Source organism: Orbicella franksi, chromosome 13 (assembly GCF_964199315.1).
Source record: "Orbicella franksi chromosome 13, jaOrbFran1.1, whole genome shotgun sequence".
NCBI lineage: Eukaryota > Metazoa > Cnidaria > Anthozoa > Scleractinia > Merulinidae > Orbicella > Orbicella franksi.
In genome coordinates, this window is record NC_138157.1 from 2,727,679 (window position 1) to 2,746,205 (window position 18,527).

General features: G+C 38.8%; 1 protein-coding gene and 1 pseudogene across 2 annotated transcripts; one reads left to right on the forward strand and one right to left on the reverse strand.

The window, feature by feature from the left end:
• Positions 1-3,891: 3,891 nt before the first annotated feature.
• LOC145466372 (uncharacterized) lies at positions 3,892-5,997 on the reverse strand (annotated as a pseudogene).
• A 2,222-nt stretch (positions 5,998-8,219) lies between these two features.
• On the forward strand, positions 8,220-18,450 carry LOC145466384 (E3 ubiquitin-protein ligase DTX3L-like). 2 transcript variants are annotated; one of them, XM_081450104.1, is made up of 4 exons: positions 8,220-12,679; positions 16,657-16,881; positions 17,268-17,535; positions 17,829-18,450. In XM_081450104.1, the coding sequence occupies exons 1-4, from the start codon at positions 12,661-12,663 to the stop codon at positions 17,896-17,898; spliced, it is 582 nt and encodes a 193-aa protein (XP_081306230.1). In that variant the 5' UTR covers positions 8,220-12,660; the 3' UTR covers positions 17,899-18,450. The 2 variants fall into 2 exon arrangements, with proteins under 2 accessions (XP_081306230.1, XP_081306229.1); XM_081450103.1 differs by having other exon boundaries at positions 17,268-18,450.
• The last annotated feature ends 77 nt before the right edge of the window (positions 18,451-18,527 follow it).

Below are 18,527 nucleotides of genomic sequence, written 5' to 3' on the forward strand. Positions count from 1 at the left end.
CCTCCATCGACGCAAGTTTATCACCATTCACTTTTAAATGGCAAGGAAAGTCACTGTAAGTAAATTCAATTGAGTGTTTGAAGTTGTGAGAATTGTAGCTCGGCGCTGTAATGGCGCGTAGTCCCGTGTTTGTCTTGCCGAACAGTTTTAAGCAAAAAAAGAGTCAATTACAGTTGAGTTTACCTCTCTGATCGTTGCTGTATTTAAGAAAATTTCAACGGAATACACTTCACGAATTTCCTCGCTTTCTGCTACTCAATTTACGCTGGAAAAGTCTGATTTCGAGTGATTTTTAACGACTGACAGGAATTGGTTTTTGTCGCACAACTTCAAATTTCACACCGGAAAAGCAATTTGGGAGAACTTAACTGGTGAACTGAATGCAGCTAACATAAAGTACTTGAAATAAATCTGTTCCTTAATACATCTTTCTTTGTGTAGTGTCTGAGTTACTAGCTCGATAGATTTTTTTTTAAAACCATTTTTGAATGGTTTCTAGACTAGACGGCACGTAAGCTAATTCAGTGACAAAGTTGCGTAAACAAACCCACTTGTAAGCCAATTTATGGCGGGAAAAAATAGTTAAATATTTTATTTGCCGGCTTAGGGTCGGTCCGTACGGTGAAAAACTGTGACCTCAAGCCACGGTCACAGTTTTTCACTATACAGACCTCCCAACCGGCAAATAACATGTATATACGGATCCTTGTTACCCTGCAAACAACCAAAAGAAAATCCATGTCAAGTGTGCGTGCTAAACAAACAAACGTTTTCAACATACAGTGCACTGGATCAAATTACGGTGAATGATATCTCAAGAGGCCTTTATAGGGAAAATGGTTACATCGCTATCTGAACTTGGGGTACTCTGAACTGTTTTCTCTGACTTCTTGATACTCCTAGCCTTAGTTTGATGTCAAATAAATCCATTTTTCATGACAAAAAGTCGAGTTTGACCGTCAAGAAGTCAGTTTTGCTTACATTTTTGATTTTTGATTGTGATACACTACGCTTGAATTTATAAGCTTCTGCGTGACGCGGCATTTACATGACGGCCAAGAGAGCTGTCATGATGGTTAAAAAAGTGACTTATTTCGGGGAACTTGGCTATCTGAACAGTTCATGTCTTAGAAAAAGTATTATTTTAATGTTTTAGAGTTCCTCGAGGGATAAATTCACGCTTTTGTAGCAAAACTCAGTGACAGATGTTTCTGTTGGTTTCCGGCCGCCATGTTGGTGCCCATAAGGATGGGCACCAGCATGACGTCTCCATACAAATCTCTATAAATTTGAGTAAAAAATTTCTCTGCATATCTCGCGTAAGAAAAATTGCTGTGACCAGAATTTTGGCGAGAGAGTCTTTGCATATTTACCTTCTTTCATTTCCCAGATTCTGGACTTTATCTATTGACCGGTTTTGATTTTTATTTTGATCTATTTTGAATTGCGTGACACTGAAAACCAGCAATAGGGCGTCAGCAGGGGTCAGCGTTTTGTCGAAACCCAATATAAGTAACGCAAACTGCATGTTCGTACGCTTTTGATACGCTTCGCAGGGGTGTAGTGTACATTTTTCATGGAGTACGCGGCGAAGGAAAAGGAAGTCAAGCGTTGAAGGTATAAGCCGCTAGGAGGGTTTGGGTGTGTGTCCCTGAGGAAGTTCTCAGAAAAATTTTCTCCACGTTTTCCAAGGAACAGTTTTATAAATCTAAACGTGGTGAGACGTTGAGTGTTTAATAACATATGTTGTTTATTTGTCAATCTTTAGGATAATTGATAATAGATTTTTAGGAGAGACTAGCGGTAGCTAAGCTAACCGATTAAATGATTTGACGCCTTTCGCCAATATCGATAAAAAATCTATTTTTCTGGATTTTCGGAGATACGCACGCACGTACGTGCGTTTATCGTTGGTGCTTCCTGTTTCCGCGGTCTGCGACGAGTCAATGGTGGAGCCATGGTTCATATTTTACGCACGACTATGTCTGGCCAAAATACGAGCCATGGCTCTCTAAACCAGCAAAATCCTACTGAACCGGAAGTACGACATACCTGGTCAGTATCTTGAGTGATATAATTAGCATTTAAGATGATTTCCGCAGAATATCCGAGCAATAATGGCAAAAATCAAGTTACCAAAAAAACCCCATGGCATGGTAATATTTTGAATAGAGTTAATTTATCGAGGCTTTGGCTCTCAAGCTGACCCCGCGAGAGAAAATTAAACTTGAAGTTATCTATATTTCAATTAAAACTGACGTTTTCTTGTCAGTTTAAAACACAATAACACACGCTTTAAGCATTCTTACGAGGTTTGACGTTAACTTTCTCGAGAATGTTTGAGAATTTAACCGCGGGGTCACTAAGAGAAATGAACTAAAGCCAAAAGTCACCGTGCTATGAGTAGACTTTAAGTAAACAATTTTTGCACTTATTGCTCAAGCTTTGAGCGGAATCCATCTTAAAAAGAAAAACACCAAAAAAAGTCACATGCAAAGATAACAGAACGAAAGAAAACTAAAAAAACCGTCACAGTGAGTCTGGAAACCAACCTTTACTAAGCCACGAATGACTACCGTATTCTTTTCTTGTATATAAACATTGTTTTTTTTCTTGCAGAAGTCAATCTGAGTCAACATCAATGCTTTGAGGTCGAGCCCAAGTTTGTGAAAGTTTTTGTTAAGGCACACAAAACTGAACTGAACAGTATCGAGGCTGAGTACCATGTGGAGGTATCAAGAGAGGCCAATGGTAAAATCTCTCTGATACCAAGATATGGCTGCAGCACTGAAGGGTACGACAAGGCTTGTGAGCTGTTCGTTTACTTGTACCAACAGATGACTCGGGTAATGAAGATGGAACGTTTCTCCCTGAAAAGTGAAAAAAATGTTGTCCTTGCGCGAAAAAAACTTCTTGAAATGAGTAAAACGTTTCCAGTTTTTGCGGAGCTCACAAGGGACCAAAAGCACTGGGAGGTGTATGGAGAAGAACACGACTTGGAAGCAGCCCTGGAATTTCTTAAAAAGGAGGAGATAGAAATAAAGAGGGAATTTGGAAACTATAAGGTAACTAGATAATTACATGAGTCAAGACATCACGAAGAGGCGATGGATGTGGATCCACCATGGCCATATTCTTATGCAGGTGACCAAAGTAGAAAGATCGACTGTGGGTAAAAACCCCCTTAGGTCAGCGATGCAAACATGTATGCTGAATGGAACTGGAATTGAACTTGAACTTTATTTCATAACTTCATCGGAACTAAGTACACAATGAAACAAATAATACGCCTTAGAAATCGTGCTAAAAACATGAATTGTCTTGGGTAGTGCAAAAACGCCGCCAAGCGAAATATAGGAAGCGCGTGTAGTGAATTGAAATATTAGAATGGAATTACAATGACTTTGAATATCTATTTTATCTAACCAATTACACTTTTGAACTTAGAGTTCTAGATAGCATGGAAATTAATAGCTCAAAGCAAGAAAAGAGCAAGGTACTTTGCAAGATCTTCTCTTGCTAATTAACAATTAGATTATGAGCTCGAGATTTCTATGAGGCGATACTGAGTTGATGAGGCCGAATATTCATTTTCGGACAATCTCTCAGCCGCGGACATTATCAGCCGACATACCAGCCGCCTGAAGGGGTTTATTTACTACATATATCCAACTATTTTTTTTATTATTTTTTTATTTTTTGTTGCTGTGTTATGGAAAAGCTGTTTATCTTCAACATATGTGAAATTTAGTGTGGAGTAATGTACAGCTGTTGTAAAAGAAGCAGTGGAACACAACTTAGTCAGTGATATAAGCTTAAGCTTAAAGCGGGACATACCTAAACTCGACACTGTCTTACTTCACTCAAACTGGAGCAGCTTACGACGAAAATACTTAAGGTAGTAGATACCCGCAAAAATGGCCAAATTTTGTCAAAACTGGAGTCCAGAAAGTATGACCACTGAAAACCATATTTAATCATAACTTATGCTACATTAAGACTTTAAGTCTTCAGCTACCTGTGGCAATAAGTTTTAAGAGGTTTCGTCAAATCCTGGCCGAGCTAAGGGGTGTTGACTAGGACCCCTACTGTGAAATAGCTACAATTTTGGGGCAGGTCAATCTCCTTCAAAACCTGTCCTAATTGGGCCGAATTTTCGTTGCAAATGCAGGAGACATGGTAGAATGCAATGACCTACTTTTCACCAGCTTCTGGGGGGGTTCTGTTTCCATGGCAACAAGCAAACATAAAAGAAAACTTTTTTCCAGTTTGGCACTCATTTAATGATCTATGTTTCACCTGTATGGCTTCAAAAACTACATCATTGCATTCTACAGGCAAAAATACACACCCCTGCCAACTTTGGTGAGGATTGGACAATTCGTTCTCTCAAACGACCTGCCCCTAAATTGCATAACCTCAAAAAACGTAACTTTTTCATCCCCAGATTTTACTACATTTTTGAATAATGAAATACATTTGAGACATTCTCAGCAGGTAAATGTTATTTAGACCTTAATAAAAAAGTATCTAAATAATGTTCGAAGTGAAAAATTAAAGTCCAAAAGCCCCAGGCTCATATGTTGGCCCCTTCTCCTCCTCATTCCTTTCACTGTGGCTTTTTCACTGACTGCGACGAATTTGGTACTGTTGTTTTGTTGCCTCTGAGGACTTTTCTGCAGGTGCACAGAGTCTCTGTTTATCAATGGCTGTCAGACCAGACTTGCAGTGCTCTCCAACCGCCAGGTTGAGCCCTCTTAGCATTGTTTGGACTGCTCTAGCACCCCATTGAAGAGGCAAACAGCAATAGCGCAAGCTGTCAACACTGTCTCAGGACCAGCAAAGAGTTTTTTTGGACTGATGTCCCAAACAAGGTGATTTAGGGCCTCATTGTTGTTCTGTGAGAGGCCTTCCAATACACTTTGGAGAAGGTTTCTGTCCCACAAAGCCTCAAATGTGGGAAGAATCTCTTGCATCACAGCAGGGGCCACATTCTTTGGGCTGAATGTGTTGGTGCCATTTACCTGATCACACTGCCATTTGCACCATGAATCAGGCCCTTCAGGACAGTAGTCATGAAGTGGAGTGTCTTCAGTTGAGGCATAGTGGTTCCAAATGTGAATAGAAGCTGATCTTCTATTCACATCATAGAAATGGGATTTCCTTCGAATAATCCTCTCAGATGTTGGAAGCTCCGTGAAAGTTTTGCAATCATTGTTTGAGCATTGCAACACGAGAGTTCTCGCCAAGCCACAACCACTAACCTCTTCAAACAGTTGCAAAGTTCCTTGAAAGCACTCTTTACAAACAGCACAGGCTAAAATAACTCGCCTTAGAATGTCGACATCCTGGAATCGATATCCATTTGGCCTGTTGTAGGACTCCTTGCTCGATGCCTGAGACGAAATGTCATCTTCCAAGCGAAGCTTCTTCGCGGAGGGAGTTTTCTCTTTCTTCGAGTTAGGTTCGTCTTTAGGTTTCCGTGAACGTTTTCCCCGCGTAACCGATCTTCTAAGCGATCGAAATTTAGTTCTTGGCATTTCTAAGCGAAATTCTTCGAAAAAGCGAGCAAAAACTGTCTTCAAGGCGAGAGAAAGCTAAATATATTTTCACACTTTCGAAATATTGAGTTCCACGTTTCGGAAAGCTTCACGCTTCGTGTAAACTTGGTTCCAGTCTCCTCACGGTATACAAAGAAGTCCCAGGCGTCTCTGGAACAACGAAATCGGGTTTGGGTCTTTCGGGGTGCGTTTTGACCTCGAAAATTGACAAAAAACAACGCGTATGCTAGCTGGTTACCATAGAAACGAGAAATAAACAAAAAATATACAATTGAGGGCCCTTTAGATTTTATTATTTTTAAAGTGCGCAGGATAAGAAAAGCAAAAAATAAGCTCAGACATAAAAAATTTAGATATTGGGGAGGGTTTGTAGCTGCAAATAAGTTTCTTTCAGAATGATAACTTTTTTATGATTTTGCGGGTATCTACTACCTTAAGCAAAATTCCAATAGACATAAACGCGTTGAGTTGTGGGCCAAAACCATAAAAAAATTTCGGGAATATCGGCCGCCATTTCCCCTGCGCGATATCCGCAAAAATCCTCGCAGCATGTACACGCGTGTGCCGCAGGCGACGGCGCAATTTGTTCTAAAAATAGTAAAATTGTCCCATATCAGAGGGACAGCCCCAGGGGCGGGGGAGAACACTCTGCGACGCCTGGCACTTTTTGTGTATCTGAATCATCCAACAAAAAATGACGTCACATCCGGTAAAAAAGAGCGCTGAGCGGCAAAATCAAATTTGAACATGGCATAATCGTTCTCTCAGTAAGTACAATGGTAATATTTTGCAATCGGCCGGATATTTTTAACGTTTTATTTGGCCACGATAAACAAAATTTTGTCTTCTTCCTCGTCATATCAGTTTGTTTGAAGGACAGGGTAATTATTTATTCAAAAACACGCTGTTTTGAAGGCGTGTTTTTTACGAAATGTCGCCATTTCTTCCTCGCTGAATTCCACAGGAGTCATCGTTTGTGTGGAGATGATGAATTCTAGGTAAGTTGCACTCAATTCAAATATCCTATTCTCTTAGGTAGGCATTACACTAAGAAAAATGCACAATGACAGGTTTCTAGACATGGGGGAACCTTATTAACAGAAGCGCCTTTTTTAAAATTTACTGTTGCCAAACACTCGAGAGTACTTGAGTGCTGTTAATCGTATCACTGCAAGAATAGACCCACACACATAACGCGCTTTGCATAACTTTCTTGCCGATCGACACTAACACAAACTCGTGTGTTTGCTCATGACTCAAACTGATGCCACAAAATATGTTACGATTGGTTAAGAACCTTAAACAAGATATGTTTTCCCTAAGCAATCCCTTAATTGATAAACGCTTCGTTACAGGCAGGCCGTGAACCCCTTAAAAAAAAGCAAGAGGATTAGTTTTAACGGCGATTAAGTAATTTGGACATGTCGTGGTTGTCTCTCATTTATAATCAAATTTATTTTTCCGTTTCAACAGTGTTTGACGTCAGCAGCGCTAAGTTCCAATACCCCCCCCCCCCAACTGAGGTCAAGCATGCACCTTTAATTTCTTCAAACCCTCTCATTTGCCCTGTTTGCAGACTAAGTTCCTCATCTATTAATCCCTGTCATATTGGCAACCCATTTTGAAAGGATACTAAAAAGTTGTGCATTATATTTCAGTGTGCTTTCTCTTTGTAATCTTACATCAAGATATTTCAATCCCTAAGGAAACGAGAGAACACTAGCAATACTGACAATTTTCAGTAATTCATCACTTTCAATATGCCATCTAAACAAATTGTTTGTAAACAGTAGTGAAATTTCATGCCCCTACACCTAGCCATAAAAGGAAGTCTGGGAACAGGCAATAGCAACAATGACACTGCCAGGCTGATGAATTTTACAAGCTAATGAACTCATGTCTAACAATGATGGGTGATGATGAAGCATGGTGCAGTGAAACTGAAGAATCAGACTGTGAGTGACAGTGATAGAGTCAGTGTCGTGAGAGTGATGCTAGTGTCTGTGAACTTGGACCAGATCAGCAAAGAAAAGGTTTTGTACTAGAAATTGACAGAGAGCAACAAGTTTGTGCTAAAAAACTGAAGAAGCTGGCTCAGACCAGTCTTAAAGCCAGCATCTACTTACAGTACTTGTCAAGAGTTCCTGATTTGTGTATGTGGGAAGGCTCTCTGTAATGAACTATATGGGGTGGGTCAGCTTACGATGAGTACCTATTTCAGGCTTCAGGTATAAAATTAATGATAGGGATTTCACAAGTTGAGGTGTATGAAAGGGTAGGAAAATCTGTCATTTAGGGATTCCATTCTTCTGGTTCTAAAATGTTGTTGAAAAGCTCTCATTTACTCTCCTCAGCCAGAATGAAGAGATTCTATAATATTATTTATTAACTTTTTTCCAAGGGAATAGAAAAGGGATGCAGTATTCTTAAATAGGTTTGTTAAAGGGGTACATTAACCCTTTTGCAATGTAAGGTCGACAAAAGAGGTGCCATTTCTATCAAAATGGTACAAATGTATACAAAAGGGTAAGGGGTAATGGACCTTGAGATAAGACCTTTCCATTTAAAACTTTGTAGAATACCCCTAAAAACATGACTTTAGAAACACAGGTAAGTGAGAATATTGCCAGTTTTGCTTTTGCCACCAACAAAACCAGCCAACCAACCTCTGGCAATTCAATAAACACACCAAATTCCCCTGCAAAATTCTCTTCAACACCTTACAGTACATGTAAATGTCAGCAGCATAAATTCACCTCAATGATTTGGCATGCTACTATCATCAAATGTTTACCCCTTGATTCAGAATTTTTAGGAGTATCAAATAGAATTCCACTATAGATTACAAATGCTGTTTACCTTAACAAATATTTGCATTAATTCTGGAGATATTTAAGTTTAAAATGTGTAAAATATATGCAAATGAGAGGACTGATGATGTCATACACCAAACCCAATATTACATCAAGTGCAGACCATATATACAGCAGAGATCATTGAAACTTGGTAGCCTTATAGTTCTACAGGCAACACACTAATATAGCTATAAAAATATGTTCCCAATTGGCAACTCAATCTTTTCCAGTTCCCTCTAACCCAATTTCAATAATGCAGTGATTTTCAGCTTGAAAAACATTAATCAAGACCATGAGGTGGCCAGAAAAGCCTAGAATATCAGGGAAGGTCTGAAATGCAGTCTGTTGCCATGGTAACAAAACTGTTAAGCTCATATTATGTAGCACATCTGCAAATTGCATCGTAATAGCACTGTCCCCACTGGAGCCCATGGTTCAGTAGTTTACTTGGACAATAAATTTCATAACTTTCCTGGGGGACTGGATGATCTAAATGGTATGTGGGAGACTCCCAGAATATTTGCAAGAATGTATGACTATCTCTTCACAGGTATTCATTAATAAATAAATAAATAAATAAATAAATAAATAAATAAATAAATAAATAAATAAATAGACACTAACACTACTAACATGATTGAGTTTGGAAAATATATATATTTTTAGTTTATGATATTTTGAAAACTTCCCCTCTCCCATCTAACATGCTGATCTTCTTTGATTTGGTACTTGAAATTGATAACAAGGATGCTACACCTTGGCAACTCGTTGGCCAGGATATATTGCACAGTCTTCACATCAGATAATGGGTCTGTACATATTATTTATGTATTTATTAAACAGAGATCTCCCCATCCCTCCCTATGGAAATTCCAATTTTTATTAATACTTTAATTTCTTTAAAAAGTTTGGCTTTTGAGACCCTCCCCATCCCTGGAATTTCCAGTAATCTCCTTGGGGTGGGTATGGACATTTTCTAGAACCACACAATAAAACAAATAAACAAACTTTAAGATAAAATGTTGAAGTATAAGTCAGTGGGACATATATATACATTGATCAACTTATAAAGACATGATTGATCAGTGCAACGTACTATACACAACTTAAGCAAAGGTGAAATTATAGCCTGAAAAAAATTAGGTGTGAACTGGATTCTAACCCATGACCTCTGTGATACCAGTGTGATAACTTAATTAATTAAAGTTCTATGCCACAACATACCAAACTGCTAATTTATTATGAAGTGACACAGCTAAAGGAGAGTTGCCAAGAAATCAACTTTTTTGTGAATTCTAAGATCAATATGAGTCTTCTAAATTTAAGATTATTATACCTAACAAAAGGCATACAGTAGGGCACTGCACTGTGTGCTCTCTCTACACACTCTTCCAGGCAGGATAGTAATACATATACATGTACTTTTTTTTTGTTTGGAATATACTGTTACTGCATGGTCATACAAGAGGTACTAGTTGCTGCTGAGTAGTCTTAAAATAAGTGAACTAAGTGTGACAAAATATCATGTATATTAAATCTGCACCAGTTCAGTACAATTTAATACCAAATTTTAATCAGCCGCAAAAAAAAATTGTTAGCACCAGATATTACATGTACTTTGTGAAGGCTTCTGGAGGGGTTATACTTTAATTTATAAAGTACCTGGCAGCAAGTACTATTTTGATTTACTAAAGCAAGACTGTAGTAACTGCTAAGAAAATGTGTTTTGTACATCCCAGAAAAATTGGGTGGGGGTCAGTGCAGCCCTCTTCACAAAAGTTAAACTCTTAACCTATTTATGACCATAATCTGTGATTTTCCCTACCCCATTTGTGACTGTTGCGACTGCTACAGTTGCCCTAAACATAAGTTTTGAAGGACTTTTGTTGATGGTCTTATCAATAATGATGAAAATTGAGGTAGCTTATTCTAAAAAACATAACAAATTAAAGACTAGAGGGCAAAAGCCTTACCCTAGAGTATTTATGACCAAAACGGCTGAATAACCATACCCTTTGGGGCTGTACAGCTGTATATAGCACATAGAGGAGAGTTCCCCCACCCCTACCGCTGGAGCAGGAATCAAAATATTATTGCCTTGATGACATAATAAAGATAAAATCTCAAAATAATCAAGAGTTACATATATGCATGGGACTTCACTAACAAAATGATGCCTGTTGCTTGCTGTAAATTGTATATAAATTACTCCTACAATGTGCCAGAATTCTGTTAATCTGGTCACCAACAGGTCTCAAAAATCTGACTGTATAATTAATAAATAAGAAAATGACTGACTGAGATTTTGTTTGAGCCAGAATAGAGTGGCCATAATAACTAGGTGGCTGTGTTAACGGGGGTGGCTCTATGGTGAGGTACATTCCACACTCTCAAACACCAGTACCCATAAAGAGTTTGGACAGTATATTTTGCATAATCAGTTGGAAGAGGAAGAGGGAAAATGGAAATAAAATAGAATGGCTCTTGTGTACCAGAGACAACCCTTTCCCCGAGTTACCCTGGCAGAGCTAACTTTTCACTTATTTCTTTGCAAAATTCAACCAACCGTTTACACAAGGATGACGAACCAGACTTGGGGGTGAGACAATTCAGGTGGGCAAGTTGACTCGCCTTGGCAGCTAAAGTAACCAACAACTTTTCTTTGAGTATACATAAACACTTTGGCTCGCCTAACTGGAACAACTCTCAGCATGGCGAGTGTCACGTAATGCCTAGATTTAAGATTTAAAGCAGCAATTTGTATCAAAGAAGAGAAAATTAACTCAGCCCAACCCACTCTGATCAAATGAGTGAGGGAAACTTAAACAAAGAGGGATAGTTGCACATTTGATTATTCAATAGGAGTTACGAATAATCATGCAGGGTCAACTTTTACTCGGCCTACATGGGCTACATTTTCTCATACAAACACTTGATAAAGTTGCCTCAGGGGGAGGGTTATCCCGGGTACCCGAGACCATACAAATGGGACCTGTGTTGCCTCAAAGAACACCCCCACGATTTTCAAAGGGGAAGGTCCATGAACAGGACCTTAACTTAGGGCAGCTTCAATGGCAGATTCCCTCTGATGGCTTGGATTTGAATAATTGATTTAATTACTTTTAAAGAGGACTAGAACTCAAAAATCTTGCTCGAATTTCGATCCAGCGAGGCATAAGTTTCCATGCCGTGAATCAAGTTTTTACTGGGCGTTTTAAAAGCACTCACCAAAGAGAAAGAGACTGATGACCCCAAACTACCGATACATATGTACTGTATCTTACTGAAAACAACAATCTTCAACGAGAGATGTAGGAATGTGGGATACTGACCTTCAGCATGCGATCCAGCTTGTCTCTTCTACCAATACACGTGAGCCAAGAGTAACAAAAGTTCTGGTGACAGCGACTTTCGGAGCTAAACGGCTTCTGTTAATCATGTTCCCGTAGTACACAGTGCAAACTATGGTCAGCAATACTTCATCCAGGTTGTTGTTAACATTATAGGCTATTGCACTTATTGTTATCACTAAATCACGAACAACAAGAACCAAAAGTCGGAACAACACCAGTTTTACAAATGTGTAAAATTCGCCCGACGATGACGGAAGGCTCTCCGTTATTTTGCTTCAAAACAATAATAAACTTTTCTCTTTTCCCGAAATTTTTGCTTCAAAAGTCGAAGTAATGTGTCTGCAACATCCTTCCATACTCAATATAAAATGAAACGAAACTGATGGTTTACAAATAGAGGGAAACCACGAGTAATCGAAACGCCATTTTCTCGCTTTGTGAAACGAGCCGCGAAGCGCAGTTTAAACCGGATGTGACGTCATTTTTTGTTGGATGATGCCTATACGAAAATTTCAGGAGTCTTCTGCCCCGCCCCTGGACAGCCCCAATACTAGAAATGGCGCGCGCTTACGGTCTCCGTCCCCGATTATGGCTCCTGACTATTACTGTAATTACTCTGAAGACTTAAGGTTCTTGGTGGGAGGGTAAACAAACAAATCGATGGATTGATTTCTGATTTGGAGATTGCATGTTCTTGTATTTTGACGATGCGATCCATATCCGATCTGGTGATCCGATCCATGATATAATTTTCTCTACGGTCGCGAGAACACACGCGATTTCCGAGAAACCAGACACTGGTTCCCGGTATTCGACTTCCGCTTTGGCGCCGACTAAAGTCAATTTGTGTCGCAGCATCAGCGATGACAGACTTTTAGATTTTTCAGGAATATGATGGGCACACGACAAGGTAAGTTGAATTTTAATAAAATAGTAGAGCCAAGAAAGGCTCTACGAGAATGTAATCAAACGCGCCATACTGAAATGAAGGAACAGCCATTGCTAGGTTGTGATGTGTTGATGTGCTGGTTGCCTTTAGGTTAAAATCTGCGCTAGTACGGGCGTTATTTTGAATTTCAAAGAAAGTCATGAGATCGACAGAATAAGGGGAACAATTTTCGAGTGGAAAGCTTCGATATTTCTATGAAATGCTATAAAAAGTCGCAGCGGATTGACTTGCCTGATATCTTCGACTAAGTCATTCACTTTCGCTTTTTAATTCCGGCCACTTCGTCGACTTGTTCGCTGGTACAAAAGCGTGCTAGCTAAATGTAATTAGTTTAGTTTGAGGTAATCTAAATTACGATTAAACACTCAGTAATGAGTTCTGTTGATATGATGTTTGCTTGGTTTTCGAGAACAATAAAATGGCGACAAGAAGAGACTTCGAGCATTCACCGAGATAACAATTAACTGGCTTCACTTATGTTGTTCAAATGGTAAAGCTCAATGAACCGTGCCAGTTAAGCCAGCTGTGTTATGATTTCCTATGTCATCTCTTTTGGAACAAAATTTGTACACATGGTCATGTGCAGAGATTGAAGAAGCCAGAAATATTAAGAATACTAAAGCTAAGATTGCCAAAGATACTACCTGCAGGCAATTCTTGAAAATGTTTATAATATGGTGAACATTAGAAAGTTAGAAGAAGTTTGATTGTCACCTTGAAACTTAAAGACCACCCTGTTGCATTGGTGAGTGTGTATGAAAAGTAAACTTGAGGCGACTGCGTGTTCGATGTCATCGTGGATTTCTTATGAGGGAACCTAAGTTCAGTGGTTTCTATTAGGCCCCCTCGCCATTTTTTTCTAATATTTGCATACTAATAATTGTAATTTCTTTGTTTTTGTTTTTGTTTTTTTTTTGTTTTGGATTGCAAATAATTATTATATGGCTCTGTCTCACAAGGACTGGGAACTACCAGATTCACAAATTTGATTGGCTGAAATCAATATTGATGGGAAAATCTAGACCAGCATCTAGACTGGTAATGTTTTGCAATTAAAAAGTTGGAAACTAAAATGCAAAATCATTGCCTAATTTCTTCTAACAATATTTATTCATGAAAGTGCCAAAGAGCCTGATGAGGAAAAAAAGTAAAGAGGACAAGCAAACTTTGGCAGAATTAAGTTCAGCTTATCGCCGTTCGCATGCAAAATGTCAGCTAGTGAAAACCAGTTACATTAAACGAATTAAACTGTTCTTGTTTGCCATATAATAAACATCTTTGTTATTAACTGAGCTTAGTCGGTCTGTATGGGAGAATCTTGATCTCGGTCGTGTGTACAGACCTCACTGCGTTCAGTCTGTACTCATGACCTCGGTCAAGATTCTCCCATACAGACCTGCTTGGTTAATAAGGGCTAAAAATAAAATAAATAATCCAAGCTTGAGGGAATATTTTTAACACAAAAATTAGCAAAATTAATAAACGACGTTCCAACATCATCAGATGTCATTGTCAAGTAAATGTGTAGGTTAGCTTTTGCATTATAAATAGATCTACAATTTTGCGCATAAGGTGGCAAAACACGTTAAGTGACAAGAGAACAAGAAAAAGTAGTTATCATTATGTGTACTACTGGGTATTGACTACTACAGGAGTAAACTTGACTGCCTGATACATGAAATGTTATGTATCAGAGGACTAAAGCCAGAAGTCAATACTCAGACAGACTCAATCAGGGCAAAATTATTTGTTTAATCAACATAGTTTCCTGAACTACTGAGTATTGAGTACTACAGAAGTAAACTTGACTGCCTGACACATGAAATGTTATATATTGAGGACTAAAGCCAGAAGTCTGCTCAGTGACAGACTCAATCAGAGCAAAATTGTTTGTTTAATCAACATAGTTTCCTGATTATAGCCACGTTTTCTTGTTTTCCTGTCGTTTAATGTACTTTGCCACCTTATGCGCATAATTGTAGATCTAATTATAATGCAAAAGCTAACCTATATGTTTACATAGCAATGATATCCGATGATGTCAAAACATCCTTTATTAATTTCGCTAATTTTTGAGTTTAAAATTGAAAAAAAAAAATGAAATAAAAATATTCTTCAAATCAGCATTGAGCAGTAAGCCATGTTCAATCGATTATTGAATATCAATGATTCTCATTCATCTTGAATATTTTTTCTTGCACGTGATTGGTCTAAGGGCTTCAGTCATCATGGTCTGCGAATGCCCAGGCTGGGGAATATATTCCCCAATAGGTGACTTTTGATATATTCCCCAATAGGCCACTTTCAATAATTATATTAAAATTCAGCTTGATTGTGAGACCTAGAGGACACAAGCAAAAGAAATGAATAGACCTGGTCATTCAGTTTCCTTTGTTTTTGTCCTTTATGCCTGGCTGCAAGCTGAATTTCAATATATTGAAAGTGGTCTATTTTTAAAAAATCCCATGTTTTGAAAAAAATGACAGGTACACTCTGAGTAGATCATGATTTTTTTTTTCAAGTAATTTCAAGTACAAACTTAAAAACTAATGTACCTGCTGTCAACTTGTACTTCAAAATAAGACCAATAAAAGCCAACTAAAAAGAAAAGCTCTCACTGAGAATTTGAAACTCCAGATAGAGGGAATGAGGGTTGAATTGATATAGAATCTGCATGAGCTTGGTCGTGTTTGTTACTTGTGTTGTTTTCTTACCACGACATTCACATTTTGCCTGGTCACTATTCATAGCTCATACGTACCACCCCCATCTGCTAGGAGCAAACAATTGTACCATAAAATATTAACCCTCTGATGCTCATGCAGCTTTGGGGTAGAGGATACATTGGATGCCACCCCATCTGTGGATGTTTGTTTGAAAACGAGATATTCTGACTAGAATTTACAGTACCTTTATATAGTACCTTAATTACCCCTTGTGTTCATTTTGATGTGCAAACCAATGAACCCATTATTTTATATTGCCTTGGCAACCATTTAAGAACGGAGCCACCAATTCTATGATGATCAATTTTTGTGTTCTGATATTCCCGCGCACTAGGCGCCAGGTTCCCTTGAAACTGGCGTCACACGCTAACTAGCGACTCACGAGTTTTTCTGTTCCGTACAGGCTCGCACCTCGGTGTTGATTTAATTTTACCTCGGGCTTTAGATTTATTACAAGGTTTGTCAGTTGCCACACTACAGTAGCATGTCCTAAGGTTATGGAAGGTTCAATGGAGGACATTGTGAGCCAGGGTTGTGGTGCAATAAAAGTTACAGCTGTTTCATTTAGGCGAATGCCATGGTCTTACGGGGCAGTTATTCATCTATGGTTGCATCTGTAGAATTTAAATTAGACGGGGCTCTTTGCTTGACCTCGATTATCGTCGAGGGAGATATTTTAAAAAAATAATTTCCAAATCAGCTGAGTTATCCTATTCCAGCACATTTTCCAATCATTACCGGTACACCAATAACAGGGTAAGAGATTTCAACGTAGTTGCAATTTATTCACTGCATTACACAGCTTGTCATTCTTGAGGGTGGTAAAGGGTATTTTCGTGACTCGTGATCGGCCCTTTTTTTTGGCCGTGAAATGTGAAATGACTAATTTTTTCCTCGTGAATCGTGATTTCCATAGTCGTCGTGAACCGTGATTTTCCAAAACGTTCTCTTTTATTTTCCGTGAAGCGTGAAATGCCAATGTTGTATTTTTCGTTAATTGTGAAAGGGCTGCTTTATTTTCCGTGAAACGTGATCTATACCGCCCCTTTACCACCCTCATTCTTTGAGAGCAGTTTTCATTTCATTCGAGGAAAAAGATACAACAGCATTCGGCAAACAGTCGGGCTCTCTCATGCCATATTGAGATTCACCTCCCTCTGTTTGCAGATTATGATTAAGACTGTAAGTAGGTGTTGTTCCAATTTTCTTCAGCAGAGGCGACTTTGTATCATAGATGTCCGATATGTCTTGATACCATGGTAAACCCTCGAACTATAAAGTGTGGACATGTTTTCTGCGAAGATTGCTTGAAGAGAGCGCTGGGTATACTCAACATCTGCCCCATTTGTAAAGAGCCACAGGGCATTGTTACGGGAAATCAACCTCCTGGACAGATGACTTGGTCCTCGATGCCATCTAGTCTACCAGGTCACTCTGGTAAGTCATTCTCTCTCCGTTTTGACTCTGGTTTTGCTAATATGATTAAATCTTAGGCTTCACAAGTTCGAGCCCATCGCCTTCCTGAGTTACTGTTGGAAGGTTCTGGGAACTAAGCTATGAAATCGCCTGGAATAGAATGTCGGAGTTTAACTGATATCTGACAACTGGTCTAAAATTTAATTGTCTGCTGAGAAATAACGCTTTTTAACCGATTGGTGAGATCTCAATCTGCAAAATTTACCGATAGCCGTTAGAAATGGGCTGAAATCTCCGGGAATTGAACTAATAACTAAGATTGTTGGCAGGAATACCTGACCAGGTTAAATGTGGTAATTCCTAGATAATGACCAAGTAATACAATTTTTCATGTCGTTCATCGCCAGGGTGTGGTACAATCTGCATTCAATATTCCTTTCCATCTGGAATTCAAGGTCCAGAACATCCGAATCCCGGTCAACATTACAGTGGCACACGTCGTACTGCTTATCTCCCTGATAACAACGAGGGCAGAGAAGTCCTGCAGCTATTACACAGAGCTTTTAATGCACGCCTGGTGTTTACTGTTGGGACCTCGATAACAACAGGACTTTCGAATCAAATAACGTGGAATGATATACATCATAAGACCAACATGCACGGAGGAGCCCATGGGTATGAAGTCTTACTACTTTATTGCTCATTCATTTTGGTGTGTAATTCTATTTTCAACTGTGATTTGAATGATGTGGTCCTTGATTTCTTTGTCTTTTAATTCCTTTGTTCACGCTATTTTCGTTTGTTGTTGCTTTAAATTGAAATACTAAATTGCTATTGGGGATTACACATGCACTCTTCTAACCCCAGGTCAACGACAATAAAATGATAAATAAAGAAGAGCACTTACTAGCTTCCCTACATTTATTATTGTGTTGATTAATGTAACAATCTTCGTTTACCTCCTACAGCTTTGGTTACCCCGACCCACATTATCTTCGACGAGTCAAAGAAGATCTCGCTGCAAAGGGAATCCGTTGATTCTGGTTCCTACGGGCCACAGACAAGGAGACGAAAAACATTTCGTCGAGGATGTAGTTTTTTAGGCATATTGGTTCACTAAGAGGGTAACCACCACGTTATTGAAAATACTTTGCGTCTAGAAGAGGATTATTTCATCGCCGTTGTTTTTACGACTGTTATTTAACGGCCTGTATACGCGGTAAAATGAGTTATATTTTGTTATAGGTATTACTGTAAAATATTAAAACAGCAGCATTTTTCATGTTTCCATGTGCATAGCTATTTTGAACTAGATCTCAGGAGAGGAACTTATGGGAAGGAACGTCGCAACGCGGCTCATATTATGACTTGCGCACTTAAGCCGGACTGCATTTGACGACCACTATAAAATTTGATAAAACAAAGGAAACTTGACTACTGCTTAACTACTTACTGCGGCGCCCCAGACATCACAGACCTGACTAGGCTACTCATTAAGTATAGGACTGTACGTAGTATAGTACTCTTGTCCGAACCTTGGCGATTTTTCCACGATAAGCGACAATCTCATTTCGTCCAAAAGCAATGCCATGCAAAAAACAAACAAAACAAACAAATCTACAAGACTGAAATTATATGCACTGGAGCTTGTTATATGGGGAAACCTT

Excerpts from the sequence above, each read along its gene's own strand:
- LOC145466384 (XM_081450103.1), top strand. Across the intron at positions 16,882-17,267 it reads TAGTCTACCAGGTCACTCTG|GGTGTGGTACAATCTGCATT; the intron begins GTAAGTCATTCT and ends GTTCATCGCCAG.